A 27,330-nucleotide genomic window follows, 5' to 3' on the forward strand; every position below is an offset into this window, starting at 1 on the left:
GATGCCCCTAGAGGAGAAACGTAGGGGAAAAAAGTCACCTTTTATCAAGTTTACTTTCATATCGAATAAACAGCTAAACTAATCTGAGCTGTGCTATAAGTTACTTTGTGCTAATTATGTTTGGTTTCATTAGTCCTTGATACTGTCTATTGTTTAAATTGCTTTCATTAAAACAGCAGATGGTATCAAGAGTAAACCAATGAAGAGACATTCCTCTACCCCAGCATTCCTTGAGTAAAAAGGGCAGTTTTATAACAAGGGCTGTTTCCACACACACCCAAATCAAATAATACTACCATGAAAGAGTGTTCTGAGATTAATAAGAATAAGAATAAGAATAAGAATAATAAGAATAATAAGAATAAGAATAATCGCCTTCTAAATCTGGCCCGCGGATGGTCCGGGAATCAGCGTGCTTTTACATGAGTAGAATGTGTGCTTTTCTTTAAAATGCATCTCTGGGTTATTTGTGGGGCATAGGAATTCGTTCATTTTTTTCCCTTTCAAAATACACAAGGTCTGAGGGACAGTGGACCGGCCCCCTGCTGAAAAAGTTTGCTGACCCCTGTTATAGGTCCATCGTCATGTGCCACATTTATATACAGATTTTCTGCCAAAGCACTCAAAAATGATATGAAAAGGGACAGGGAAAATTAATGGAGGGCAGGTGAAAATCAATGGAGGGCAGGTGAAAACAGCATAATGTCCTGTAGCAACTAAAGATTGTCAAATTCACCATGGTATGATAAGTTGTGGTGGGCTAGAGTTTATTTCATTGGATGGACTCTAGTCACACAGGCCTATGCCAGGGGTTGAGAACCTGCAGCCCTCCAGATGTTACTAGACTCCAGCATTCCAGCCACAATGGTCAAAAAGCAGGGATGATGGGAGCTATGATCTGGCAGCTTCTGGGTCACAGGTTCCCCATTCCTGGTCCATAATCAATTCATTAGTCTTCAGTTCACCATGATGCTCCAAGTTGTTTTTACATACTAACATGACTGCACATCTGGAAGCAATAATGCCTCAATCCTAGACATGCTTACTAGGGAGTAAACTACACTGGATACAATGGACTAGACTGAAGTAACCTGGCACATTAGCAGAAGCTAGTGTATGGCTCCCACTAACATAATGGGGCTCCCCCCCAAAAAAATCTACTCTAGTGTTTTGGGAGAGTCTCCAAAACAGCACATGGGGAGCTGAGAGGGGGATTGTTCCATCTGGCAAGCAGAAATGCTTGCCACTAACAGAACAATCAAAACAGTGTGGCGTATTTCTCCCAATAGAAATTACTTAGGAATAAACATGTGTTAGATTGCATTCTCCGTCATGGTGATTAACAGCAATCTCCAAGTTTAGGGCCAGTGCACTTGAAAACCTGATGGGACAAAAAACAGGGAAGGACTGTTCCAAGTTTTGGGATGACAACTCATTGGCCACAGTTAAAAACAGAATTCTGGTCTAGATACATTTTGGCTTGATCCAGCAGGATTCTCTTTGTGTCTTTTTACGACATGACAACTCTGAAAGTTCTTCGTACTTCTGTCGAAATGTGCTCACCAACTAAGCCAAGGAATTAACCCCCACGTTTATATTTCTCAGGGTTCCCTGAGAGCTGCCCCCTTTTTTTTTTTTACTGGAGGCAGAAATGCGAGAAAAGAAGTAAGAGCAGTTTAGGCTTGGAATGCTGCATCTTATATAATCCGCTCTCACTGGTCAGGTGAGTCTTTCCCTCTACAGCTGCAATGACCTTTTAATTTATTATTATTATAAACTTCCAAGGGATAGAAGAAAATGTCATTTGGTCTGCATTCTTAAGTGAACTGATCTAATCCACACCTTCCAGAACAATACATAGTTCAGAATGTCATCATCTTTTGGACTTCACACTTCTCCAAATGTTGCTACACAGTTCTTGGCTCAAAAGAATACAACAATGTACAAACACACACACATACGCACACGGATATAAAGCAATCATCAGTATCCAGGTTCTGACTCTAGCTTCCTTGGGCTTGGTCCATTTATGAAAACAGCTGACCAAGCAGAACCTACGCTTTACATCATAGACTACTTAAAATGAATCTTGGAAGACATCAAAGACCAGGGATGTCTCTGAACCTCAGCCACCCTGGACCATTGTGTCAAGAGGATAGTGTTTCCCCCATGTTCAGGGCTGAGACCATGGGACTAAAACAACCAATAAAACACAGGGGCTGACTGTATATTATGGAGGAGACTTAGAAAAAGGAGATCATAAATTGAAAGTTTGCCCCAATCACAAGATGGCTCAATCTGGAGCCTGGAGAGCAGGTCTGGTAACTGTGAGGCAGGCAGGGAGTTGTGGTAAGATGTTGAGGATAGAGCTGTGAGTGTCATGTGGTCTGTCTGCACCCCTTAAGGTAGCCTACTGTCCTCTGGTGTAGTGGAGGCACTGTTCATGCCACCAGTGCTGAAGTAAGATTCAGCTGGCAGTACTTGGAATGTACCTTTCACCTCAGAGAGCAGAATGTCTTGTGCTGGACCAGGTAAAGACAGTGACTTACCTTCTCAGGCTGCAATCTCATATGCGCTTATTTGGCAATTAAATCTGACTGAATGTGACTTCTGAGTATATGATCACACTGTTAAGTCCCATTCCCTGCCTGGGTTTCTTTTAGACTCATTGCTACAAACAGACAATACAAAGGCGAGTGAGGAGAGTCTTCTCATATGGATGTAGGATCCGCAATAAAAGGCTATACATGTGATGGGGGGGATGTTCAGTTGAGACACTGTCAGGAGAAAATGGAAGAGTGTGCTTTCGGAGGTAAAGTCAAACCATCGGGGAGTTACAGCGCCAGCTGTGGCTGTAGAGAAGGATACAAGAGAGACATGTTTTGTTGTAGCTGAGGCAGGTGAAGGTGTTGGTTTTGCTGCTACAGGTGCACCATGGTGTTTCTTCTCTCTGCGCTCCTCCCAGTGGTCATTCCTCGTCTGGTCACTGCTGTGGATACATGACCTGACTATCTGTCTCTAGGCACTGCAATTGTCTGCAAGGGATTCCCACACAGCAGGGTTAATGTTGCCAGCCTTCATGCCATGTTTGCAGGCATCTTTGTAATGCAGAGTCCTAGGACTTGAAGCCAGTTCCCTGTACTGCACGTCCTTGAGGATCCTGACATCTTCCATTCTGTGTACATGACCAAGCCAGTGTAGACGTCTCTGGGAATGAAGTGCAAACAAGCTGGGAATGTGGGCTTCGGAGGACACATTTTTGTTTGAGATTCTGTCCTGCCATGTGATGTTCACAGCACATGTGAAAGGCATCGAGGTATTTCTCCTGGCAGGTGTAAGTTGCTCGCTTCCGTAAAGCAGCATGATCAACACCCACAAGTCCAGAATACATATCTTAACATTCCTGTGTTGTGTATAAATTGTTCTCTAACTGGAAAACCTGTTTATTTGCCACTTGGGTAAATACTACATTACGCTAAGACTTCACAGTGATATATTTCAAAGCTAAGAACATGTCTTGGAATTAAAACTCTCAATAATTAAAACAAAATAGAAAATTCTTTCCAGTAGCACCTTAGAGACCAGCTGAGTTTGTTCTTGGTATGAGCTTTCGTGTGCATGCACACTTCTTCAGGTATCTCACCGAAAGCTCATACCAAGAACAAACTCAGCTGGTCTCTAAGGTGCTACTGGAAAGAATTTTCTATTTTGTTTCGACTATGGCAGACCAGCACGGCTACCCACCTGTATCTCAATAATTACTAAGTCTTAACAGTATTCCCTATATCAGTGTTTTTCAACCTTTTTTGGGCAAAGGCACACTTGTTTCATGAAAAAAATCATGAGGCACACCACCATTAGAAAATGTTAAAAAAATTAACTCTGTGCCTATATTGACTATATATAAAGTAATTTTTCCCACGGCACACCAGGCAACATCTCGCGGCACACTAGTGTGCCACGGAACAGTGGTTGAAAAACACTGCCCTATATGACACCTATTGGAATCAAGTAACTGCCTGCAAAAAAGGTAAAATGCAGTTTACTAAAAACAAAAAACAAAATCCATTTAATCTTAGTGGACCAGATAAATACATTCTCAAAGAAAAAGAAAAGAATTCTGAGTTACCTGAAGTAAAACAACCTATTGTTTTGCCATTGTTGGGTGAAATATTAATGACCATCACTAAGTGGACCGTCACTTATTAGCTATCAAGCCTAAAAATACATATTTAAATTTTTGTTTTGGGGTGCTATTTGCTTCCTGCCAGTTCAGTTTTAACATTATTTCATTGGTCACAATATCAGTTTATTTACTCTGAATGTTATCACTCCATGGTTCCCAATGTAAACACTTCCGCTGAATGCAGCATAGTTGTTTGTGTGCTGAAGGTAAACTAATGCTTTGGTATGGAATTGAAGGGGAGGATGTTAAGATCCACTATTCAGGAAGAACTTTCTGGGTCATGACCTTTTCATAAGCTGCTTGGCCTCTGGGGCATTGTTAAGGGGTGGCCCAGAGGGACAGAACCTCCTGCTCATTTGCATGGGGCCCTAGATTTCCTGCCCTTCACCCCCACTTTAAAAAAAAAAATTAAAAGCTTGCTTACAGTGCGGCTTTACCTCTGAAGATCTGTCGCAAGTTTGCATCTATGCATATAAATCAGCATATGCAAATTTCATGCAGATGTACGCCCTGGACCTGTGTCCCGAGTCTTTAAAGCTTCCAGCAATACCCCAAAAGCTTCTGACACTCTCTGTGTACTCCAGGGAAGGTGAATCTTTAGTACAGGCATGGCTTTTTGAAAGAGGAAAACATGTGAAGGGGTAAAGGAAGTAACCCTTGTTAACTCAAGTTTTGTTTTTGGGCTGAAATAAGTCCTCTGTCAAAGCCACACAGTTTCTGAGATTGTTAAAAGTTCTGGGATAGACATGGAATCAGCATCGTGTGCTAAAATGGTAAACTATTACCACTGGTATATCAAATTTAGATGTAGGGCACACAAGATGACCTTAATAGCGAGATCTGGGATGTGGGAGAAAGAAGGGAGCTAAGATATTAGAACAAGAGACTATACTACGGAGGAGAAGAAGAATGTCAGGCAGCTTGCCTCATCAAGTACTGACAAATGGAATGTGAGAACTGCTCCTTAGATGAAAGGAGGCAGACGGAACAATTCAACTAATGGGATCACATTGAGCTAATGGGATCACTCTGACTTGCTTGGCTTCTGTGGGCATATGTCAAAATGCTAATGTTATTTTAAGGTAGTTTCTTTTATTTGTATATTCACTAGCAGTCGGCCATGACAGGTTTGGAGAATTTCGAGGCAGTTAAAACACATCCACATACTTTAAAAGTTGTAGGACAAAAAGCAAACTCCCTGAAAAGAGAAAAAGAGGTTGGGGTGGTGGGGTGGGGTGGGGTGGGGGGGGGTGAAGCAGATGCATGCACACAGGAGCCAGGCCCCCTTTCACTAGTTCTCCACTAAAACCCTAGGCTTAAATTCCCCTCAGTCTGAAAAAAAAAAAAAACCTAGTTTGAGGGTTTGGACTACTTGTAAAGTGAGCAAACCTGCTGCTGAAAAAACCTTTGAAAAAACGAAACAACAATTTTAGCAGGCTGACACGAAGCCTGACCTTAGGTATGCAAGCAAAGCAGCTTGCAAAGCCCACCAAGTACAATGGAGCCAACTTGCTCCTAAAGCACGTTTAGGGTGGCCTTAGCATGCAGGCAGAGAACAGTGTTTTTCCAGTACTCCCATCGTGCTGTGCTGGTATTTTTAAGCTCAGTGATGAGTGCGAGTGGGAAAAAAAGTGTTTCTGGAACTCGGCGCCTCTCCATTCCTGCCCACCTCCTGTACTGTGGGTGCTTCTTAGGATTATAAAAGTCACGAACCACAATTCAATTAAGAAAATGGTTGCATAATACAACTTGGATTTTGCACAGCTGTGGCAAGTTTCCCTGTTTCTTATTTATGTGAATAACAGAATCTTCCGACACCAGAATTCCTGGCATTCATTTAATGAACTTTTCTTTTTTTCTTTTTTAGATTATTTTTATTATGCTTTTTCAACATTACAATGAAGGAAAAATTTCAAAAGAAAAAGAAATAAACAGAAATAAAAATTATAAACATATTTCATTTCTTTGTCATTATTTTGTCCTTATCTGCACTTATACTCCGCCGAGTATTGTGACTTCCCTCCCCTCCAACTTTGGTTTTTTAACTTCTCTTCATTCTTACGCTTTGCTTATTCTCACATTTCCATTAATTTACATATTTTGCTTTAATTTTAAAAATAAATATATTATCACACTGCAAGTATTTCATCAAATCCTGTTGGTGTTGTCATATTTTTGCAATGGTTTTTTAGATATCCAATAAATTTACTCCAATCTCCTATAACCTTTTGGTCACTTTGGTCTCTTATTCTTCCTGTCATTTTGGCTAATTCTATATAATCTAATAGTTTTACTCTCCACTCTTCAATTGTTGGTAGATCCGGTGTTTTCCATTTTTGAGCTAACAACATTCTAGCTGCTGTGGTGGTGTATAAAAACAACCTCTGGTCTTTTTTTGCAACTTCCTGTCCAACCATACCTAATAAAAAGGCTTCCAGTATTTTATGAAACGTATATTGTAACATCTTTTTCAACTCATTATATATTGATTCCCAGTACTGCTTTACCTTTTCACAGCCCCACCACATATGATAAAAATCCCCATCTTGGGTTTTACACTTCCAGCCCTTCTTGTTTCCTGTTCTATACATTTTTGCTAGTTTTATCGGTGTAATGTACCAGAGGTACATCATTTTCATCAGGTTTTCTTTTAACGTCACCACACATGCCGTGAATTTAATATAATTATTCCATAATTTATGCCACTTATCGAATTGGATATTGTAACCCAAATCAACCACCCATTTTATCATTACTTCTTTTACTACTTCATCCTTTGTATACCACTCCAATAAAAATTCATACATTTTTGTCAATAATTTCCCATTTCCTTCTACTATCTCAATTTGAAATTTGGACTTATTTTTTTCAAAACCACTTTTCCTTTTATCATCATTAAATATATCATACACCTGATGATACTGTATCCAACCTGTCATTCTATCTATCACAACATCATAAGGTTTCATCTTCCACCCTTTCTCCGAATCTACAAGTAAATCATTATAAGTAATCCAGTTCTCCTCCATATTTGTTTTTTTCACAGTCAAAGTCTCTGTTGGGGATAGCCACCTTGGTGTTTTTCTTTCTAGGAACTTTCTACATTTATTTGGCAAGGAAAACGGCAGAGGATCAAACATAAGTTATTAGTAGATAAAAGAGAAAGTGGTGGGTTTGGGCTACCGGATTTGAAATTCTATTATGAAGCGGCATGTTTAATCTGGTTAAAAGAATGGATTACATTAAAAGATACAGATATCCTAGATCTAGAAGGGTTCAACAACAGGTTTGGGTAGCACGCTTATCTCTGGCGGGATAAGGTGAAAGTGCACAAAGAGTTCTTAACACATGTGATAAGAAAACCATTATATGAGGTATGGGAAAGATATAAAAATTTGCTAGAAAGAAAAAGACTTTAAAACTTTTCTAGCTCTGAACAGCACACATGTATAGGTATCTCCTCAGAAGTAAATCCCACTGAGTTCAATAGGCCTAACTGCCACAATACAGTACAGTCTAAGCAGATATGGCACAGATTCTGGATTCTCCCCATACTCAACATGCTACTATAATCACTTCCTGTTTCTGATGATTCCACAGTCTGGCCACCATATTTTGAAGCTGGTTCGCAAGCTATTCAGAGTCACCCTTTAAAAAAAATTTTACACCCAGGATATTTCTCTGTAGGGGGGTTGGTATGAAATCAGCAGGTAAATTGTCCTGTTTCGTGATCTTATATACCAAACTGCTACAAACATAGGTAATAAGAAGCCACAACTGATTATAGCTTCCCAGCCTGCAACGCAAAACAGACATACAAGTGGAAAATTTGCATCTGATGTTGTCAGATATGATGCTGTGCTAATTCTGCACTCTCCCCATCACCCCTGTTTCTGTGTACCATCTGCAAGAAGTTGTATGTAGAGCAAGTGCTTTCTTCTTTATAATTTTGTAAATCTGGCTAGGGTCACTAAAATCCTGTGAAACGTAACATCTTAGAGAGGCCATTCAGTAAAAGCCCAGGGTCACTGAGCTCCGCCCTGGAAACCTAAAGATCTGATAAGATTACTTGTATTATCTACAACATCATTAGCTTTAATACGACTAGTGGTTAAACATAGATAAGCTTTTCAGATACTATTGTTATATTCTATCTTGTAACAGTGGGCAACCTATTGTGACTTCACACTGGTCTGCTTCGAGACACTGCTCCTCTTTCTTACGATTATCCTCTCAAAGAACAGACAAAAAAGAACTTAAAGAAGCTTTTTCTGGTGCAAGTAAATGAAATACCACATAAAAACCAATATGAACAAATCTGAGGTTCCTAACCCACAACATGAAGTTGAAAACAAATTCCCCAACCAGGAGAAACAGGAAAAAACAACCACCTACCATATATACATAAGCAATGAGACTTAAAGACTAACAAATTTATCATGGTTTAAGCTTTTGTGAATTAGAGTTCACTCCATCAGATGCATGAAATGTAAGTTGTCAGATATACATGATTGGGGCAAGGGGAGAAGGAAATGTAGAGACGATGACAATTCCATTGAAAGTTAAATGCAGCTAAATTTGTATACATTCACAAATCAGTGTTGCAGATGATACACCATTCCTGCAATGGTAAAATAATTAATACTAGCAGTAAAATAACGGTGCTCAAAACACATTAATTGATTACACAACTTAATGTAGCACAAATCATTTATGAAGTACACTAACAAATTTCAAATCTGCTAAACACTTCAAAGTACACTGATTGCTACTTAATTGTCAGTGTTAATTAATAAATATTTAAACGTTTTCCTAGTTCAAATGGCAGGAAAATGCAGACCTTATGACCTCTTGGTGTGCTATGTGGTGAGTTCCCATAGCACAAGATTATTCTTTAATACCCATTTACAGGAGCAAAATACTGTATAATAACTTCTTTATAATTTTTAATTAAATATGATAATACCAACTATTGGTATATCTGTTGAAACATTTTAATGTCTTGCAGATGAGGTGGTAAGGTTTTCTCTCTAAGGAAAGCTCAAAAGTGCACCAGACCCTTCCCTATCTTTTGGAATAAAGCTTGGCATTGAGGGGTAGGAAACCTGTAGCCTTCTAGTTGTCATTGGACTCCAGTTTCCACCAGCTCAGAGATTATGCAATGTGCAGTCCAACAATACCTGGAGGTCCACAGGCTCCCCATCCTGGCATATGAAATGGGAAGGACCTCAAAAGCCAGTTAAGCTCCATCAGCCCCTAGTCGTGAAGAAGGAAGGACTTTTCATATTCTCACCCAGCCCTAAATCCACTCCAGTGCCTTACAGTGCAGTCCGATTCATGTCTATTTAGAGGTCCCACCAATTTCAATGAAACTTACTCTCAGGTAAGTATATAGGACTGCAGTCTAAGACTCACCAAATTGAAGATTTAGCATTAGCAACTTACAGTCTTGCCAGGATTTGGGCAGTTTTAGGGGAGGATTCACGAGAGGAAGCGGTGCTCAACCCAGGCATGGAAAATTTTTAGTTTTGGATCCCAGTGCAGGGTGGAGGACAGCCATTCACAAGAGAGAATCAGTGGGTAGAGGAAGGGTTCCAATCCCTCCTGCCAATTCACTCTTGTGAGTGTGACCTCCAGTCTCTCCATTAGCATTACAAAAGAAGCACAGGGTTTGGAAATTCCTCTTAGAATTTCTAGTTCTATCCTAACCAATCTCACTAACAGAAAAACAAACATTCAAAACCCTACAGGAATAAAAACACCTTCCAGTCTGCATTGTTCAGAACAGGACTAAAAGTCTTCTTCCCTTCACCTTTATTCCCCGCCCCTTCCCCCTGCCAGTCACAGAACATCTAAATGTGTATTTTGTGCTGAAATAAGGGATTTAGTACAAGAACACTGATAAAAGAACAGAACATAGGATGGGAAGGACCAAGACTTAACCTTTTTTTTTTTGTATAGCCAGAACACCACCAAAAACTAAAATGCACAAAAGGGCATCATAAGTGGATACTGACTTTAAAAAAAACACAAAACCCTAAACCCTAAACAACACACTTGGCAATTCCTTATATCTCATTTAAATTGTGTGATATCAAGTTGCACTGGGTTAGGTTCTTTCATATGAAGTGAATAAATCGAGACATATCACATTGTGTCCCACAGCGCAGAGAAGGTAAACAAAGACCTCTTCTTTACGGCAAAGCAGAAAAAGATAATTCGTTCCCTGCCTTTAGCACCCCACCCTGTATACATCTGATGGGCCTTTTGTGGAGCAGGCAATCTGAAGCATAAAAATGAGATTGTCAAGCCCAGATACCTTTTCCATTCTGAATGATGGAAAAATCTATGTCACACACACTGCTAGTAAAAATGAGAATTGCTTGCTTCTGCTGCTGCTGCGTGTTTGTGTGTGTGTGTTTGTGTGTGATTATTGCATCAGGTGATTTTCATTTGTATTTCATTTGTATTTGTATGATTTTCATTTCATTTCCCCAAACTGGTATGAAGAAAATAAAATAGAATATTAAAGAAGGAACTTAATATTAAATGAAATCTGAATAGTTACATGGGCAGGCTTGAAACCTTTCTTAATTTCTATGTGTGTACAGAAGTCTGCAGATGAGTAAGGGAGGGATATAAAAACACCATTCTACTGTACTTAAAATATTTTCTTTAAAGCAGGTCTTGCTTGGCACATAGAAATGTCAGATCTGCATGTGAAAGCAAAAAAAAATTACATAAGAGACAACAATAAGGTATAATTTTTTTCTTGCTTGTAATATCGGGGGGGGGGGGAATCATAGTGTTTCATCCAAACTTGGCCATACTTAAGAGTAGACCCATTCATTTCAAAGGTGTCTACTCTAGGTATGACTAACAGGATAATGCAACCCCACAACAGAGCTGGATTGAGCAGAGGCACCTCTCCGGTCAGCTGGCCTCCTGCCAACTCCTGAACATGTGACTGGGAGGCACCTTCGTGGGCTTTACACCACCACAAGACAGTGAAAATCCTCAAAAGGGGGCATTGGGATCAGAACTGAGGTAGCCCAGGATCTGCTGAATGCCAAGCCAGTCACACTGCTATTGTGCTGTAGAATCAGGCCTGATCCGGACCCAATCACTGCATCCTGCCCTCCACCTTCTGCGGGGGCTGCCATGAAGGTCTGAGATGCCAGCAGTGGGTGGGGTTTTAGAGTGTACCCTAAGACTGGCTACAACTCATAGTACAACAAGTAATGAAAGCCAATTCAGAAGAAGAAGAAGAGTTTGGATTTGATATCCCGCTTTTTGTTGTTGTTGTTGTTCAGTCGTTCAGTCGTGTCCAACTCTTCATGACCCCATGGACCAGAGCACGCCAGGCACCCCTATCCTCCACTGCCTCCCACAGTTTGGCCAAACTCATGTCAGTCGCTTCGAGAACACTGTCCAACCATCTCATCCTCTGTCGTCCCCTTCTCCTTGTGCCCTCCCCATCTTTCCCAACATCAGGGTCTTTTCTAGGGAGTCTTCTCTTCTCATAAGGTGGCCAAAGTACTGGAGCCTCAACTTCAGGATCTGCCCTTCCAGTGAGCACTCAGGGCTGATTTCTTTAAGGATGGATATGTTTGATCTTTTTGCAGTCCATGGGACTCTCAAGAGTCTCCTCCAGCACCATAATTCAAAAGCATCAATTCTTTGGCGATCAGCCTTCTTTATGGTCCAGCTCTCACTTCCATACATTACTACTGGGAAAACCAAAGCTTTAACTATACGGACCTTTGTCGGCAAGGTGATGTCTTTGCTTTTTAAGATGCTGTCTAGGTTTGTCATTGCTTTCCTCCCAAGAAGCAGGCGTCTTTTAATTTCGTGACTGCTGTCACCATCTGCAGTGATCATGGAGCCCAAGAAAGTAAAATCTCTCACTGCCTCCATTTCTTCCCCTTCTATTTGCCAGGAGGTGATGGGACCAGTGGCCATGATCTTAGTTTTTTTGATGTTGAGCTTCAGACCATATTTTGCGCTCTCCTCTTTCACCCTCATTAAAAGGTTCTTTAATTCCTCCTCACTTTCTGCCATCAAGGTTGTGTCATCAGCATATCTGAGGTTGTTGATATTTCTTCCGGCAATCTTAATTCCGGTTTGGGATTCATCCAGTCCCAGCCTTTCGCATGATGAATTCTGCATATAAGTTAAATAAGCAGGGAGACAATATACAGCCTTGTCGTACTCCTTTCCCAATTTTGAACCAATCAGTTGCTCCATATCCAGTTCTAACTGTAGCTTCTTGTCCCACATAAAGATTTCTCAGGAGACAAATGAGGTGATCCGGCACTCCCATTTCTTTAAGAACTTGCCATAGTTTGCTGTGGTCGACATCCCGCTTTATCACTACCCTAAGTACTCAAAGTGGCTAACAATCTCCTTTCCCTTCCTCCCCCCAACAAACACTCTGTGAGGTGAGTGAGGCTGAGAGACTTCAGAGAAGTGTGACTAGCCCAAGGTCACCCAGCAGCTGTATGCGGGGACGCGAACCCAGTTCACCAGATTACAAGTCTACCGCTCTTAACCACTACACCACACTGGCTCATTAGGACTTTAGCACACAACGCTTTACTTGGTTTCTTCACCATACCAAAACAATTTGTGTTTAGGCACCATATTAAAACTTGACCTACTCTAGTGGTATTATCAAGTTTTCTATATTGATACTGATTCTTCTGCAATCATACTATTTAACTGGGGATGATTTGACACATTTAATTACTATTGTTTTCCATGTTTTATTTTGTAAGCTGCCTTAGAAATCTTAAGGCTGAAAGGCAGGATAAAAATGTTTCTAAACATTTCTATCACTTTAAAAAAAAAATACAAAGTCCATGTGTTGTATTTATTTGTGTCCCACCACCAATGGAAGGCTCTTTGATCCAGTGGAACCTAAAGGGGAGGGGAAGGTGATTTTCTAAGATTCACCCTTTCTCCCTCAGTTTTCTGCATCATCTATCATGTTTTCTCAAAGGGCCCTCCAACCCACTTGAGGAAAGTTAACGGGAGGCACAGGGGGCCTGCAGAAGGAAGGGGAAAATAAGGAAAAATTAACTCCCTTCCCTTCCCACCAACAGAAGCCTCCATTGGACCAAGCAGCCTTCTGTCAGCAGAAGGGCATAATTGGATACCACCCTATCTGTTTAACAAATTAAGAAATACCAGGAAATGGTTACTGCCATTATTGGTTCCTGTCATTGCAGTAATTTATAGTTCTACTCCCTCCTTCTCTTATATCCCTCTTATTAGACTGGAGGGCCTGCAGTTGGGGATTGATGTGCATTTTTATTTATAATAAGTACACACTAAGCACTTCACAAATAATAAATGATGACATCCCTGGATATCTCTCCCCTTGCTAATGGGTACTTTTTGCACACAGTGAAAATGTTACCTGTGAAAGGCAACATGATGGAAGTTTCAGATGCCCAGGCTTTTTATGTCAGAAGGGCACTTAATCTGAAAAATGTGTTTGGATAAATCTTAACACAGGGGTAGGCAACCTAAGGCCCGTGGGCCGGATGTGGCCCAATCGCCTTCTCAATCGGGCCCACGGATGGTCCGGGAATCGGCGTGTTTTTACATGAGTAGAGTGTGTCCTTTTATTTAAAATGCATCTCTGGGTTATTTGTGGGGCCTGCCTGGTGTTTTTACATGAGTAGAATGTGTGCTTTTATTTAAAATGCATCTCTGGGTTATTTGTGAGGCATAGGAATTCGTTCACCCCCCCATAGTCTGACCCACCACATGGTCTGAGGGAAAGGCTGAAAAAGGTTGCTGACCCCTGTGTTAACATATGACTTGGAGGTCCTTCTAGACCTTTGCTATTTACACCATTAAAAAAAACCCAAATCTTATGATGAAGTGTGTCCTTTCTTCTTCAAGAGAACGCTCCCCCTACACCAGATTTTGGAAAGCCAGTTCCCAGCTACCCTCACATTCTCAAGTCTGGTTCGGTTTTCAGTGGTGGTCCTTGAGTTCTGGGAGAGAAGGCAAAGAGACCACATTCCGAGAAAGGAAATTCTGTGATGTTTTAAATGTTTTCCTTTCCCAACTTGAATTTTAGGGGCAAATGTTATTAGAGCAGCATTAGAAGCACAGAAAGCAGCATCTTCCAGGGAAAAAAGAAGATGGAGAGGGGAGGGGAGAGTTTGGCAGGGGACCAGTGCAAAGTACCAGTCTGGATTGGGAAAGCAGTGCCAAAATGTCATTGCAAAGCTAATTTTCCTTAATAAAATGGGAGGGGGCCAGCCAGCATTAAGCACACTTTTAAAGAAGAATAACAAATGCAATCATGTGTAGATTGGCCATTAGAGAGTCCGCTTGGGACTGGAGACCCTGGGGAAACAGGGACTTAAAGAACTTGGGATTCAATGGATGTTTAATAGTAGAAAATAGAGAAGAGGAAGTGGGCGGAATGAAAGGACTGGATATGGGAAGGAGTTAGAATTTATGTCCCATAGTGCAGCAGGAAGAGGAAGTGACTTGGCAAATTTTAAGTAAGTGAATACAGGAGGTGCTGAAAGAGACCGAAAGGTGAAAGGAGGAAGCAGGATATATTTGGTTTTCGGTTGCTGTTTTTTTTACTCTTGGCATCTACTGGTCTGGGAAGGCTCCTGCCTGGACAATTATCAATCAGATAAACTAACCTGTTTATCAAGCCTCTTTTTAAGGGCATAGATCTGGTCAAAGGTCTTGAATAATGAGGCCACTTACAGGCTGTTTTTTTTCCTTTTAAAAAATATAATATTTAACAGCCTCCACCCTGAGTGTTCCCCACAGTTCCAGAACATATGCAGTTGGAATGTGAGCATTTCTTTACAGATTTGGGCATAAGGGAGATCCCATGATCTCAGGTGCTGCAGCCACTAGATACAAAGGATACAGTGAAGCTTTGCAATCTGCAGGGATGGATAAAATTTTAACAGTCCTCTGTCCATGCATACTGTGTGTGTGTGTGTGTGTGTGTGTGTGTGTGTGTGTATAAGTGATACTTTTCTTGCTATAGGAAATGGAAATAAAGTTAGAACTTTAAAATGCACTAATTTTAAACATACCTTTGGCATTTATTGCCCCAAGAAGAAAAGAAATAGATATGATGGTTTGGAGCCACAAACCACCAACAGAGCTCCACTTCCAAAGTTTCCTCCCTGTTGCAGCACATGCTCACCCCCCTCGGGACCCGTGGGAAAGGTGTGGCACATGGTGCAAGGGTCTGCAGATGGGGGTGGGTAGTTGGCAGTGTTCTCGAAGCTACTAACATGAGTTTGGCCAAACTGCGAGAGGCAGTGAAGGATAGGCGTGCCTGGCGTGCTCTGGTCCATGGGGTCACGAAGAGTCGGACACGACTGAACGACTGAACAACAACAACAGTTGGCAGCAGTCATGAAGCCCCTTGAGCAAGGGAAAGTGCCTTCCACTTATAGAATCCTAACATTGTACAGTTGAGGGGGACCACGAGAGTCATCTAGTCCAACCCCCTCCACCTGTGTGATGGCCCTCTGGAACCAACACAATGTACATGAAGAACAGGCCCTCCCAAGTCTCTTAAACAACTTAAAACATATAGTCATGAAGCACAGAAACATGACCAAGGATGAAAATTTTTCTTTATCCACCATTAAGCTTTCTTAAAAAATAAAATAAAGCTATAATATGCTGGCATACCTTTATTTTAAGAAGACTCTTACTTTTGTATACAGCCGTACCTTGGTTTTTGAACAGCTTAATTCTCAAACGTTTTGGCTCCCGAACAGCGCATACCCCGAAGTAAATGTTCCAGTTTGCAAACTATTTTTGGAAGCCGAACGTCCGACAGGACTTCCGTGGCTTCCGATTGGCCTGCAGGAGCTTCCTGCAGGCCAATCGGAAGCCGCGCTTTGGTTTCCGAACGTTTTGGAAGTCGAATGAACTTCTGGAACAGATTCCTTTCGACTTCCAAGGCATGACTGTACTTCACTTCGGTAAACGCTTTGTTTTTTTTATTACATAGGAGAATGAATTTTTCCAGTACCAACCCAGCCTTTGCACAATACTCAGGGTTTTTATGATTTGCATTAATCACCACCTCAGGAATACAGTGGTTAGAAAATTAGAACAGTTTAACTGGCAACATTGTAAGCAACATTGTAACTTCTAACTGTCATGCAAAGTTTTGTTTCAGGAATGATTTTCAGGTATTGAATCAGGCTGAATGGCACCTTGTCCTGAGTCACAACACAAAGAAAGAACTTGCCTGTCTTCATTCCCAGCCAACTTTTTCTTGGCTCATGAGCCTGAGGTAGATTCCTTTCTGTTTTTCTCCACCCCCACTTTTTCCTTCTTTACATTAAATAGGTTTTTATTTTTTTGGGGGGGGGGGAACCCCATGGTTTTTTTTTTTTTAAGGAATAAAATGAAGAAGAATCAAATAGAAACACATAAGTCTCTGGATAAAAAACATGCTCAAGGAACAATTGTGTGATTTTTAGCAATCTTTCCTCATTGAAATGGCTTTGAGTTTCCATGCTACAACAGTTGTGAACACCCTCAGGTCGAGGGTTCCTCTACTGGGTCTCCTCCAGTGGAGGTCAGCTCCCTCCTCCCACATCAATGGGAGTCACGAGCCCAATGGAGACATCTTGGCAGGGCTGGTCAGAGGGGAAGCAAGAAAAGGACAGGAGGGCAGAATTGGGGAGGCACTGACATAGATACTGGGGAAGGGCCAATTGGGTTTGTAGGGGAAAGGCCTGCCCCAGTGACATCAGATGCCCTGACCAGCACCTTAGAGCTGCCTGACTTGTCTCTTGGCTTGTAACTTTGATACATTTTTTCTTGTCCTATATAGTTTCTCCCTAAAATAAGCATCTGATAAACTGAATTCATGGACAGTATTACCCTAACCCTTTTCTTGCTTTTTTGTATTCTTAGGAATAATAACACAATAGAAAAAAACAATTCATTGGACATTGCTTTTTCAGCAATATTAATTAATTACCTGTAATAAATGCGAAGGGTCTGGAGCTCTTCTTCTAGTTCTTTATATTGTTGAACAGCTGCCTCTCTTTCTTGTTGCATAGCCATCAGTTTTTCCTACAAAGAGAAAACCAGTTTAATCCCCCCCCTTCCTTGTTTTTCCACAAAATAACAAAAATATATTAGTTTATACACAAAAGTTGGCATTGTGTTCAATGCAAATGCCCTGAAGAGCAACCTTGTATGTAAGTCCCACTGAGTTCACTGGGGCTTATTCAGGTAGGTGCCTGCAGGATTCAATTTAGAGGCCTCCTGGATCACACTAAAGGCCTATCTAGTCTAGCTTACTGTTTCCAACAGTGGCCAACCAAATGCACCCGAGAAGCTCACAAACAGGACATGATTGCAATGGCAGTTTTCTGCTGGTGCTCCCAGCAATGGATATACAGAGGTATATTGCAGAGGTGGCATATAAGCATGATGACTAGTAGACCACCTTGGATGCATTAGCAGGAATGAGGAATATAAATGCAACCAATAAATGGTTGTTAATCGAGCTGTTGTCCTCAATAATTCATTCTAACTATTCTTTTTAAAATATAATCTAGCAAAGAGATTTCAGGAAAAGCTGGGCAGTCAGTGCAGATGTTGTAGCAGAGGTGTCAGATGCTGTAGGCCAGGCATGGCCAAATTTGGCCCTCCAGCTGTTTTGGGACTACAACTCTTATCATCCCTAGCTAACAGGACCAGTGGTCAGGGATGATGGGAATTGTAGTTCCAAAACAGCTGGAGGGCCAAGTTTGGCCATGCCTGCTGTAGGCTATTAGCAGTCTAGCTTACTGAGTTCTGCATCAGGTGGGAGTTTTTGAACGAGGCCCAAGAGCAGCTCCACACAGACCATGTTGCAATAATCCAGTCTCCAGGTTACCATTCCATGAATTGGGCCCCAAAGCCAAACAGAACCACTCAACAACCTGGAAGTCTCATTCTATAACAACCAAAGTGTCCAAATATTTTTCAAAGGCAGTCTCGCCCTAGAGCATTCGCGTGTCCTTGTCTGGCTGTGAAGTATGCAAAAAATACCATGGCTAAATCACTGTATCTGTGGGTTCCTTTTAGCACAGCACTCTTTCAGGCATTGTCCATGGAGTTTTCTTGGCAGGGATACTGGAGTGGGTTGCCAGTTCCTCCTCCAGGTGGGTTCCATGATCACTGCAGATGGTGACAGCAGTCACGAAATTAGAAGACGCCTGCTTCTTGGGAGAAAAGCAATGACAAACCTAGACAGCATCTTAAAAAGCAAAGACATCACCTTGCCAACAAAGGTCCGTATAGTTAAAGCTATGGTTTTCCCAGTGGTAATGTACGGAAGTGAGAGCTGGACCATCAAGAAGGCTGATCGCTGAAGAATTGATGCTTTTGAATTGTGGTGCTGGAGGAGACTCTTGAGAGTCCCATGGACTGCAAGAAGATCAAACCTATCCATTCTCAAGGAAATCGGCCCTGAGTGCTCACTAGAAGGACAGATCCTGAAGTTGAGGCTCCAGTACTTTGGCCACCTCATGAGAAGAGAAGACTCCCTGGAAAAGACCCTGATGTTGGGAAAGATTGAGGGCACAAGGAGAAGGGGACGACAAAGGATGAGATGGTTGGACAGTATTCTCGAAGCTACTGACATGAGTTTGGCCAAACTGCGGGAGGCAGTGAATGATAGGCGTGCCTGGCGTGCTCTGGTCCATGGGGTCACGAAGAGTCGGACACGACTGAACGACTGAACAACAACAACTTTCAGGCATTTACCTTATCCAATCCCACAGAATGTATTCCTGATAGAAGAGTACTGCAAGGAGAAGGTGACCAGATACAGTATCTCACACTAACTTTGCTAGGATAGCCCTACTGTTAGGTAGAGTGAGCAGTTGCTATGGGCAACAGGCGAGAACAGAGCTATGTGCCATGCAGCCTGCCTCCCTGTGCCTCAGGTATGGCGGGCCTCTACCCCATCTCCTCTGTTGAAGTATGATTCAGATACCAGTCTAGTCAGCTTTTCTACAGGGCACCATCTTATCCTTCACCCCCAGCCAGCAAAATGTATTGAGCCAGCCTTGCAGCTATGAAACAGCACCATACTAAGCAGAGGATGATGTAACAATGCACGCCTGGCCAAGGAATTCGCTCTAAAACTCAAGGTGCTTGCTTCCTCTGTTAAATGTGCACAATGGCATTTACCCTGCTTCCATGAACCGGCAAACAGTTGATTCCTGGAATTAAGCAGTTAAAATTCCATTTGCAGGTTGAGCCATTTATGTGTTGAACCTTTTAGGCTCACAGATATAAAACCACAAAAGAATGTTAGCCAAACCAAGCTATTTTTTATAATTATACTGTACCGTTTGTGAACCAATCCTCTTAAATATTGGGGGAAACATGCCTGAATCAAAGTAGGTGGGTTGTTCCAAGAGGCCAATAATTAACATCCTTGACAATTTTCAGTGTACTGTGAACTGCAATTGAAACGTAGACTGGAAGGAAATGTTTGTAGCAGACACACCCACTCACCAAGAGATTACCAGTTCGATTCTTTAGAGAGGTATCACACCTGATATCCTTTTAGGATAAAGGTCAGGAGATGTAGGTCTGGATTCTCCTTTCACTTAAACCCATACTGGTCTGGTACTACTTCACAAGATTAGCGTCTAGTTTATTGCAACATAAGAGAAGGGAGAATTGACGTAAACGGATTCAAGGCAATCAGCCCCTGAGAAAGAGGAAAAAATAATAATTCTAGGCTTGCAGTTAATCTCCTGAGTATAATGTGTAGGATGGGAGCCGAATTCTGGTAAGGCAGAGACAATAGCAAACATTCCAATCTGGGATTTAGGTGCCTGCTACCTGTGATAGAAGCCCAATCCTCACTAAGGTGGTAAACCTGTGTCTTGGTTGTACCATCTCAGATGGAGAGGGAGACGCATACAAATACAAATAAACCAGCATCATAAAAATCCATGCATACAGAAAAATAGATGTTATGAAGCTGGCGTATTTCTGATATCTAGGGCTGGATATTTGTTATACTTATAACATGGAGCCCAATCTGGTGAGCCCCCATTACCTGTAGTCTGAAAGTTTAGCATTTCAATGAGCTAGGCTTATCGGAGGAGAGGGCTATCCATGGCTACTAGCCATGATGGCTATGGTCTACCTCCATAGGTGGAGACAGCAATGCTTCCAAACACCAATTGCTGGAAACCACAGGAGGGGAGAGTGTTCTTCTGCTCACGTCCTGCTTCCTGGTTTATCACAGGCATCTGGTTGGCCATGGAGAGAACAGGATGCTGGACTATATGGGCCATTGATCTGATCCAGCAGGCTATTATTATGTTCTTAAATCTTATCCGGGAAGTTTGCACTGCAATAAAATAGCTGGCTGGCAAATATCATTCTCTCATTTGCCATGTATTTATATGCCAGATTTTTAACCTCCCTTTTTGTCTCTCACCAATAAAGAGAAAGAGAGACAGGAGGAGGCCCTGCCATTAGGCTTACAAACTAAAAAAAGACAAGACACACAAGAAAAGGGGAGTGAGAGAAAAAGGCTCTCAGCACTCTTAACAAATGACAGCTCTATGATATGAATGTAGCCTTAACTCACATTGAATATAACTACTGTTGCATACAATGCAATTTTTTTAAAAAAATCATATTTCCTTCTCTTTTTGGTCCTGTTTAGTGGCAGTGTTTCCTTGTCACCACTTTCCCCCTTGGCTTCTTCTTTATTCTTCCTGAATTAAAAACACTGGTGATGATGGGCAATTAAGGAATGCACACTGAATAGGGTGTCTGAGAGATAGCGGCATCTCCTAGGACACAGAGAGAGGTTTTGGCTAAAAGCAGAAAATGGAACATCCCAGGGCAAACTTAACTAGTAGATTATGCTGGCTTGAAGATGAAAAGAAGTGTGCTTTAATGTCAAAGGAAAACACTTTCTCCTTTCAACATTATGATTTTTATTCACAGGATCTGCTTAGGCATACATGGGCGCACGCACACACACTTACACATCTCCTCTCCAAATTGTAATGTCTGGTTCAGGAATGAACCATTGCATTCTCATGATTCAGAGTTTTCAAAGTGGAGGTGGCGTCTTCTGATACTGCTCAGCTTTGTATTTAACAACTCACCTGGTTGCCATAAGCAACAAGGAATTCCATGCAGCCAAGTGACCAGACTGGCAGAAGAGGGATGAATTACTCGCTTGCTTCTCTGCCAGCAAACTTGGTTTTTGTGTCAGCCATAAAGGAAGGCCAGACCTGTGGCTCAAAAGGAGAGGGCTCCCCTATAATATTTAGTGCACTCCTATCTATGTCTCCGCAGAATTAAGTCCTATTGAATTTAAGTCCACTTACTCTCAGGTAAGTGGGGTTAGAAGAGCAGTCTTAAGCAATCAATATTTTATCCTTGCCACAAATGTTGTTGCTCAAGTAGGAAATTTTTATATTCTGATAGAAGTCAATTGTATGCATCTGTTTCCTTTGGATGATACATGATACATAATTAAGTCATGCAAACGGTTCATGACTTAGTACCCAACTTCTTACAAAAGTGACTTCCAAAGCTTGCAGCAAACCCTCCACTCCCCATTATTGTTTTGGCAGCCAGCAATTTAATTATGTTAGGGACATCTTAGATATTAGCTATTGAACATAGGTAAAGGTAAAGGACCCCTGACAGTTAAGTCCAGTCGCGAATGACTCTGGGGATGCAGCGCTCATCTCACTTTACTGGCCGAGGGAGCCGGTGTTTGTACGCAGACAGCTTTTCCGGGTCATGTGGCCAGCATGACTAAGCTGCTTCTGGCGAAACCAGAGCAGCGCATGGAAATGCCATTTACCTTCCCGCTGGAGCGGTACCTACTTGCACTTTGACGTGCTTTCGAACTGCTAGGTTGGCAGGAGCTGGGACTGAGCAACAGGAGCTCACCCTGTCGTGGAGATTCGAACCGCTAACCTTACAATCAGCAAGCCCTAGGCTCAGTGGTTTAGACCACAGCACCACCCACGTCCCAGTCGGTGATTGAACATACTAGCCTCCAATTTACCAATGGAAACAAGAGCTCTTTTAGATCAGACCAAGAGCCAACCAGACGAACAACATCCCTGCCATTATTGCTAGTCTTCCATTTGCCACTCTTGCTTTGGCCACCCAGCACAATCATTTGCCAGCAGGAGGCAGCTCTCACATTATCAGATTGTTATAACATGTCACAAAACGATGCCTAACTCTGTTCCTAGTCATTCTGAAATGACTTGCGGGAACTGTTTTGCACAGCGTTGATTCCGTTAGCTGCCTTTAGCATGCTAATGGATAGGTGGTGTGTCAAGCAAGCAAATAAATAAATAAATAAGCAAATAGGAAGAAAAAGCAGAATTGTGAATTCATAGCAATACAACATCTAAGGTTGTAAAATCTTGCTCTGTTAAAATAAATGGATGTTTTGTTTTTGTCTTGAGCACACATATGACGGCTCCCTATTAGAGCAAAAATCCTTACAATCCCAAAGCAACGATTATGCCAAATTTACCCCTGCCTTTAACCACTTTTTTGCAATGATCTCGAAAGATGCCAATGAGAACAAATATCAGCCGCTGCAAACCAAACTACCGTGTGCAAACCCGCAGTCTGTTAAAATTGAACTGTAAACTTTCCCCTACATGCCAATGCCCTTCTGCATTTGGAATCTTTGCCAATACTTTTGTTTTTGTTTGTTCAAAGGATCTCATCTGCTGTCAGTGTGACTACCTTGCAGTTCAGCTCCTGAACACCTGCTGAAGTGAACCTGTCACGCCAGAAATGTTTTGAAGGTTAGGCAATCTCCATTCAGTCAATGGCAAGCACTTGGGTCCTGTTTCCTCTCTACCTTTCAACATAACCAAAAGACAATTGGATAACTGACTGTACAGAGATATTTGCCAACTGAAATGTTATTCCAGCAAGTTTAATCAAGTCATTTTGAATAGCAAAGAATGAGCATATTTCTGGCAAAAACAAAATGAAAGTATTAAACAATTTACCAGATTGAATTGCAATATTGCGAGTCCATGAAAATTATTTCATGATTCTGTCCAGTTAATGAAATGGAAGAATAAATAATCTATAATATAGTCTTTACTTTCTTTGTACCTTCCAGTAGCACCTTAGAGACCAACTAAGTTTGTTCTTGGTATGAACTTTCGTGTGCATGCACACTTCATACATTACTGAATCCATGCAGTGTTTAAAAACAATTAAGGATCCAGCACTTTGACTTGGGCTTGGAAGCAGAAACCAGTGCAGTTTTCTAAGAAAGGGCAACATACGGATGATATCCAACCATAACCTGTGCATGAGTAGACCTATTGAAAATCATGGTAGATTCACTGAAATGGATGGGCTTAAGTTGCTTAGCTCCATCCAATGGGCTTACTCTGAGTATAAGTTAGCTGGATTGCTCTGTGCTCTTAATGGCCCCTGGTCAACAATGGCCAAATGGAAGTCTTCAAAGACAGTACTATATATAGCACATTAAAGCATAGCAGTCTAACTGGTATGTTATCAGGATGTGGACCACAGTAGCTGAGCTTCTCTATCCAGGGGAGGGCCCCATTCCTGTTGAACTTCCAGCACTTACTGAAGACTTCCTTTCACTGTTTTTTGGGTGGTTTTTTTATTATTATTGTGGTAGAAGGTACACACATTTGAACACACTAAGACAGAATTGGATTCAAAAGAACTCCAATGCTGCAAACCTGATCTTTAAAGTGTAAAACACATAAAACAGCACCCCCAAGGATAGGTGAACCACCAGGATGTAATGTCCAGTGGTGAAAAATAGCTAAAAAGAAAGGAAATTGGAGTGAAAAAATGCTTCCCTCATGCATTTACACCCAAAATCTCTGAGGTTTTCACATCCTCTTTAGGACTCAGTTGACTAGCCCTTGAGCACACAGCTCCTCTGTGAAACGCCAGGATGCAATTAGATCGAACAGTTGTCAGCCGCAAAACGCCCTGCCAATTGCCTATAAAGCAGCAGTGATTTTATTTATTTATTTATATTTATTTTGTTTTTATATATGATGTTGCCTGACGTGCTTAGCTTAGTAAGAAAAATTATTCGCCCGATCACCAAATCCTGTTAATAACGAGGTTAATGTATACAAGTTGCATCAAGAGGTGGGCACACAGCGACTTCTTTCGGAGGCTGCAACTTCTGTGGCTCATATTGCTTAGGGTTAGATTGCTACGGATTTTGGCTGTTACGTGGAACTCCGCAAATGCTTTTGATCCATTTTATCTTGCAACGTAGCAAAGAAATGTTGCAATAAGAAACACCAACAAAGATCCGAAAATCTTAAGCTCTGGATTACCATATTGTGTTCTCCTGCCATTCAATGCATCAGACAAAGGCCTTGGTGTTCAAAGTAAAAGGAAGGGAGAAAGGAAGGGGAAAGAAAAAAGTAAGAAAGAAAGAAACTGGTCACTGAAAGTGCAGAACACAAAGTCAATAATATTCTTCCACATCTTTCCTCTTTTCACAGACTGGATGTTAAAAGAGTTGCAGCAATTAGGCTTTTGTTAATTACCAGCTGTTGAAACAGATGTGTTGACTGTCCTTATTAGCTCACAGCTGGGACAGGAGAACAACTGATGCTCACTAAAACCAACAGCCAGCTGTTTTGCAGTAATTATCTCCTATAAATAATACAGGTGATAAATGCAATAAAGCTTCGTTGGGGAGTTTCATTAACAAAAGCACAGTTACTACATATATGTTCAATTTAAGTTTCAGATTCCCCCATCCTAAATATTTGTGCTTGCATACCTTCTTGGAAGGTTTATAATGTTATACTGGTGCAACAGTTAGCATACTGCATCTTACCCAAACATGTATTTGCTGCTCCAGCAGGCCTCAAGATTCGCTCAACGAGGCAAGTGTGCATCAACTACAAACTTACACGGATGGTTTGTTCTAGCTGTTTCTGTGTTGATCCAGAAAAAGTGAGACCCAAAGTAAGAAATATTACCTCTAATACTGAATTTTATTACGCTTGTGCAACAAGATTCAATTTGAGTTGAACAAAACTTTGATGAAGTGTCCTGAGTGTCTTAAATGCCTCCCTACTCTTGTGGAGCATTAACATGCCAGTAAAACATACCACATTACATCCCCTTCCTTTCTGTGGTAAATATATATTCTTCAAATGCCTATAATGGGCTTGCCATGTCTTATTTCTCTTTATTATATTTTACCATGATTTGGAATAGCCTTCAGTTGCATGCGTGTGAGAATTCACAAGTCACACAAGTGGGAAACTTCATTATACAATATGAAATAAAAGCAATATATTCTAGGGAAATTAGCAGATAAGTCTTTTGATCTCAGCGCATTTGGTTCAGCCCCATAAACAAGTGACTGCTTATTTAACTTACTTATTTTAAGACATATTTTTGACATACTGTATACCAAAAGTGGAAATAATCTGAAATTTCTGACATCAGGTTGATAAATGTTACAACACAGGATACAATTTTCAGAATAAGCAAATGGTGGAAATAGATATTTTTTCTACTGCCTAAAATTTTAAAATAACCTCAGATCCAGGTAACAGCAAATGCTGAAAATCTGATAAAGTTGACGTTCATGCATGAATGCTGTTAAACCCAAAGATGAATGTTATGAATGTCAAAAACAGAGATCTCCCCACTTTTACGATATACATACTGATGTGCACTTTCCTTATTTTTCAGTTTTTAACATTATTTGTCCGTTACTGACTTCCACTTGAAATGTCTTTTAGTCATGACATTTTGGGTGTTCACTGTATCATTCAGATTTCCTTATGTGTGGGATCACAATATGCTTGGAAATAAGTCAGAATATCTGAAATAATATTAACGTAGATGATCATGTGGTTGTTTATATATTGATTCTTGACGTTATTCCAAATATTTTGTTATTAAAACTCATTAAGATGCGTTTGAAAAAAGAAAGCAATGTGAAATAGAAATTTTGATTCTCTTATGTAAGCAAAGCTGTGCATCACAACCCAACAAAGGACAAGTCTACAGGAATTTAAGTCTATCCACTAATTAGTTCACATTAAAGACACCATCTTACTGAAAACAAGGATTAAGGCAGGCTGAATATTCACCCTTTCATGTCCTTCCTTCCTTCCTTATGTCTTGGGTAGAATAACCATAAAAAGCCTGTTCAGCCAGCTTTTAAGTAGAGAAGCTTGACAATAATCAAGTCTCTGTTCATTAAGAGGGACAATATCAATTAAGAGACATTACAGGGCAAGCAAATAAATAAAAAAGCCAGCCCGAACAGTCAACAAAATGCCCATGAAAGTGGATTTCAAACACTGATGTGTTTTAAATTTTATACATTTAAAGCAAAGTTCATTATTTTGTATCTCAAAGCCCTGAGTGAAACACATACCCATTCTCAACCTGCAAACAGAAATGAAATGAATTATCTTAGTGCCTAGAATTACAATAAAGGTAAACAATAAATAATGCTTCTTAAGGAATCATAACTTGAGTTATTGGGTTGTCTATGCACCATTTCATTTTTAATACAACTTGGAGCAAAGAAATCCAAAATTTGTAACAAGTTTCAGTTTTAGAGATAATGCCTTTCCCCACAAAGCTACTCCCTGCCCCCTGCCCAGAATCATCTTTAGAAATTGGCGCTATCTTTAGTTATTTGGTGCTACTTTATGTGAATACGGCAAGAAGACAATAGAGAGGGCTTGTATAATGTAAAGCAGGTCTCACCAGAATTTGCTATCAATGCTGAACTGTACCAAAATAATAGATATAATCTATAGATAGGTTTGTCTGCTATATTTGTAGCTGAACACAAAACAGAAACTTTCACTAAACTATGTTTGACACTTCTGAGCAAGTCTTCCATCCCCCTTATCGGGAATAAGACAGCTAAGGAAAAAATAATAGGGAGAAACCTATTTTATCTAATTCACATAATTGGATTAACTAATCTGTAATACATCTGACAATCCTTTTGAACGTGCAATCTAGGTTGGCAAAGGGTGATCTCACCCTTTCCTGATTTTTCTGACTTTTCGTATCTTTAATTGTTGCAATGCTGATACACACTGGAA

At 40.9% G+C, this 27,330-nt stretch overlaps 1 protein-coding gene across 4 annotated transcripts in view; it reads right to left on the minus strand.

Annotated features, from left to right (window-relative positions):
• The window catches only part of MIPOL1 (mirror-image polydactyly 1), a 182,224-nt gene that overhangs the window by 39,979 nt on the left and 114,915 nt on the right, over nt 1-27,330 (minus strand). For all 4 annotated transcript variants that reach the window (XM_033143194.1, XM_033143178.1, XM_033143187.1 and 1 more), the window contains one exon: nt 17,190-17,284. In XM_033143194.1, coding sequence (XP_032999085.1) covers nt 17,190-17,284 — 95 coding nt within the window. The remainder of the gene's footprint in view (nt 1-17,189; nt 17,285-27,330) is intronic.

The sequence above is a fragment of the Lacerta agilis genome, chromosome 1 (genome assembly GCF_009819535.1).
Source record: "Lacerta agilis isolate rLacAgi1 chromosome 1, rLacAgi1.pri, whole genome shotgun sequence".
Taxonomy (NCBI): Eukaryota; Metazoa; Chordata; class Lepidosauria; order Squamata; family Lacertidae; genus Lacerta; species Lacerta agilis.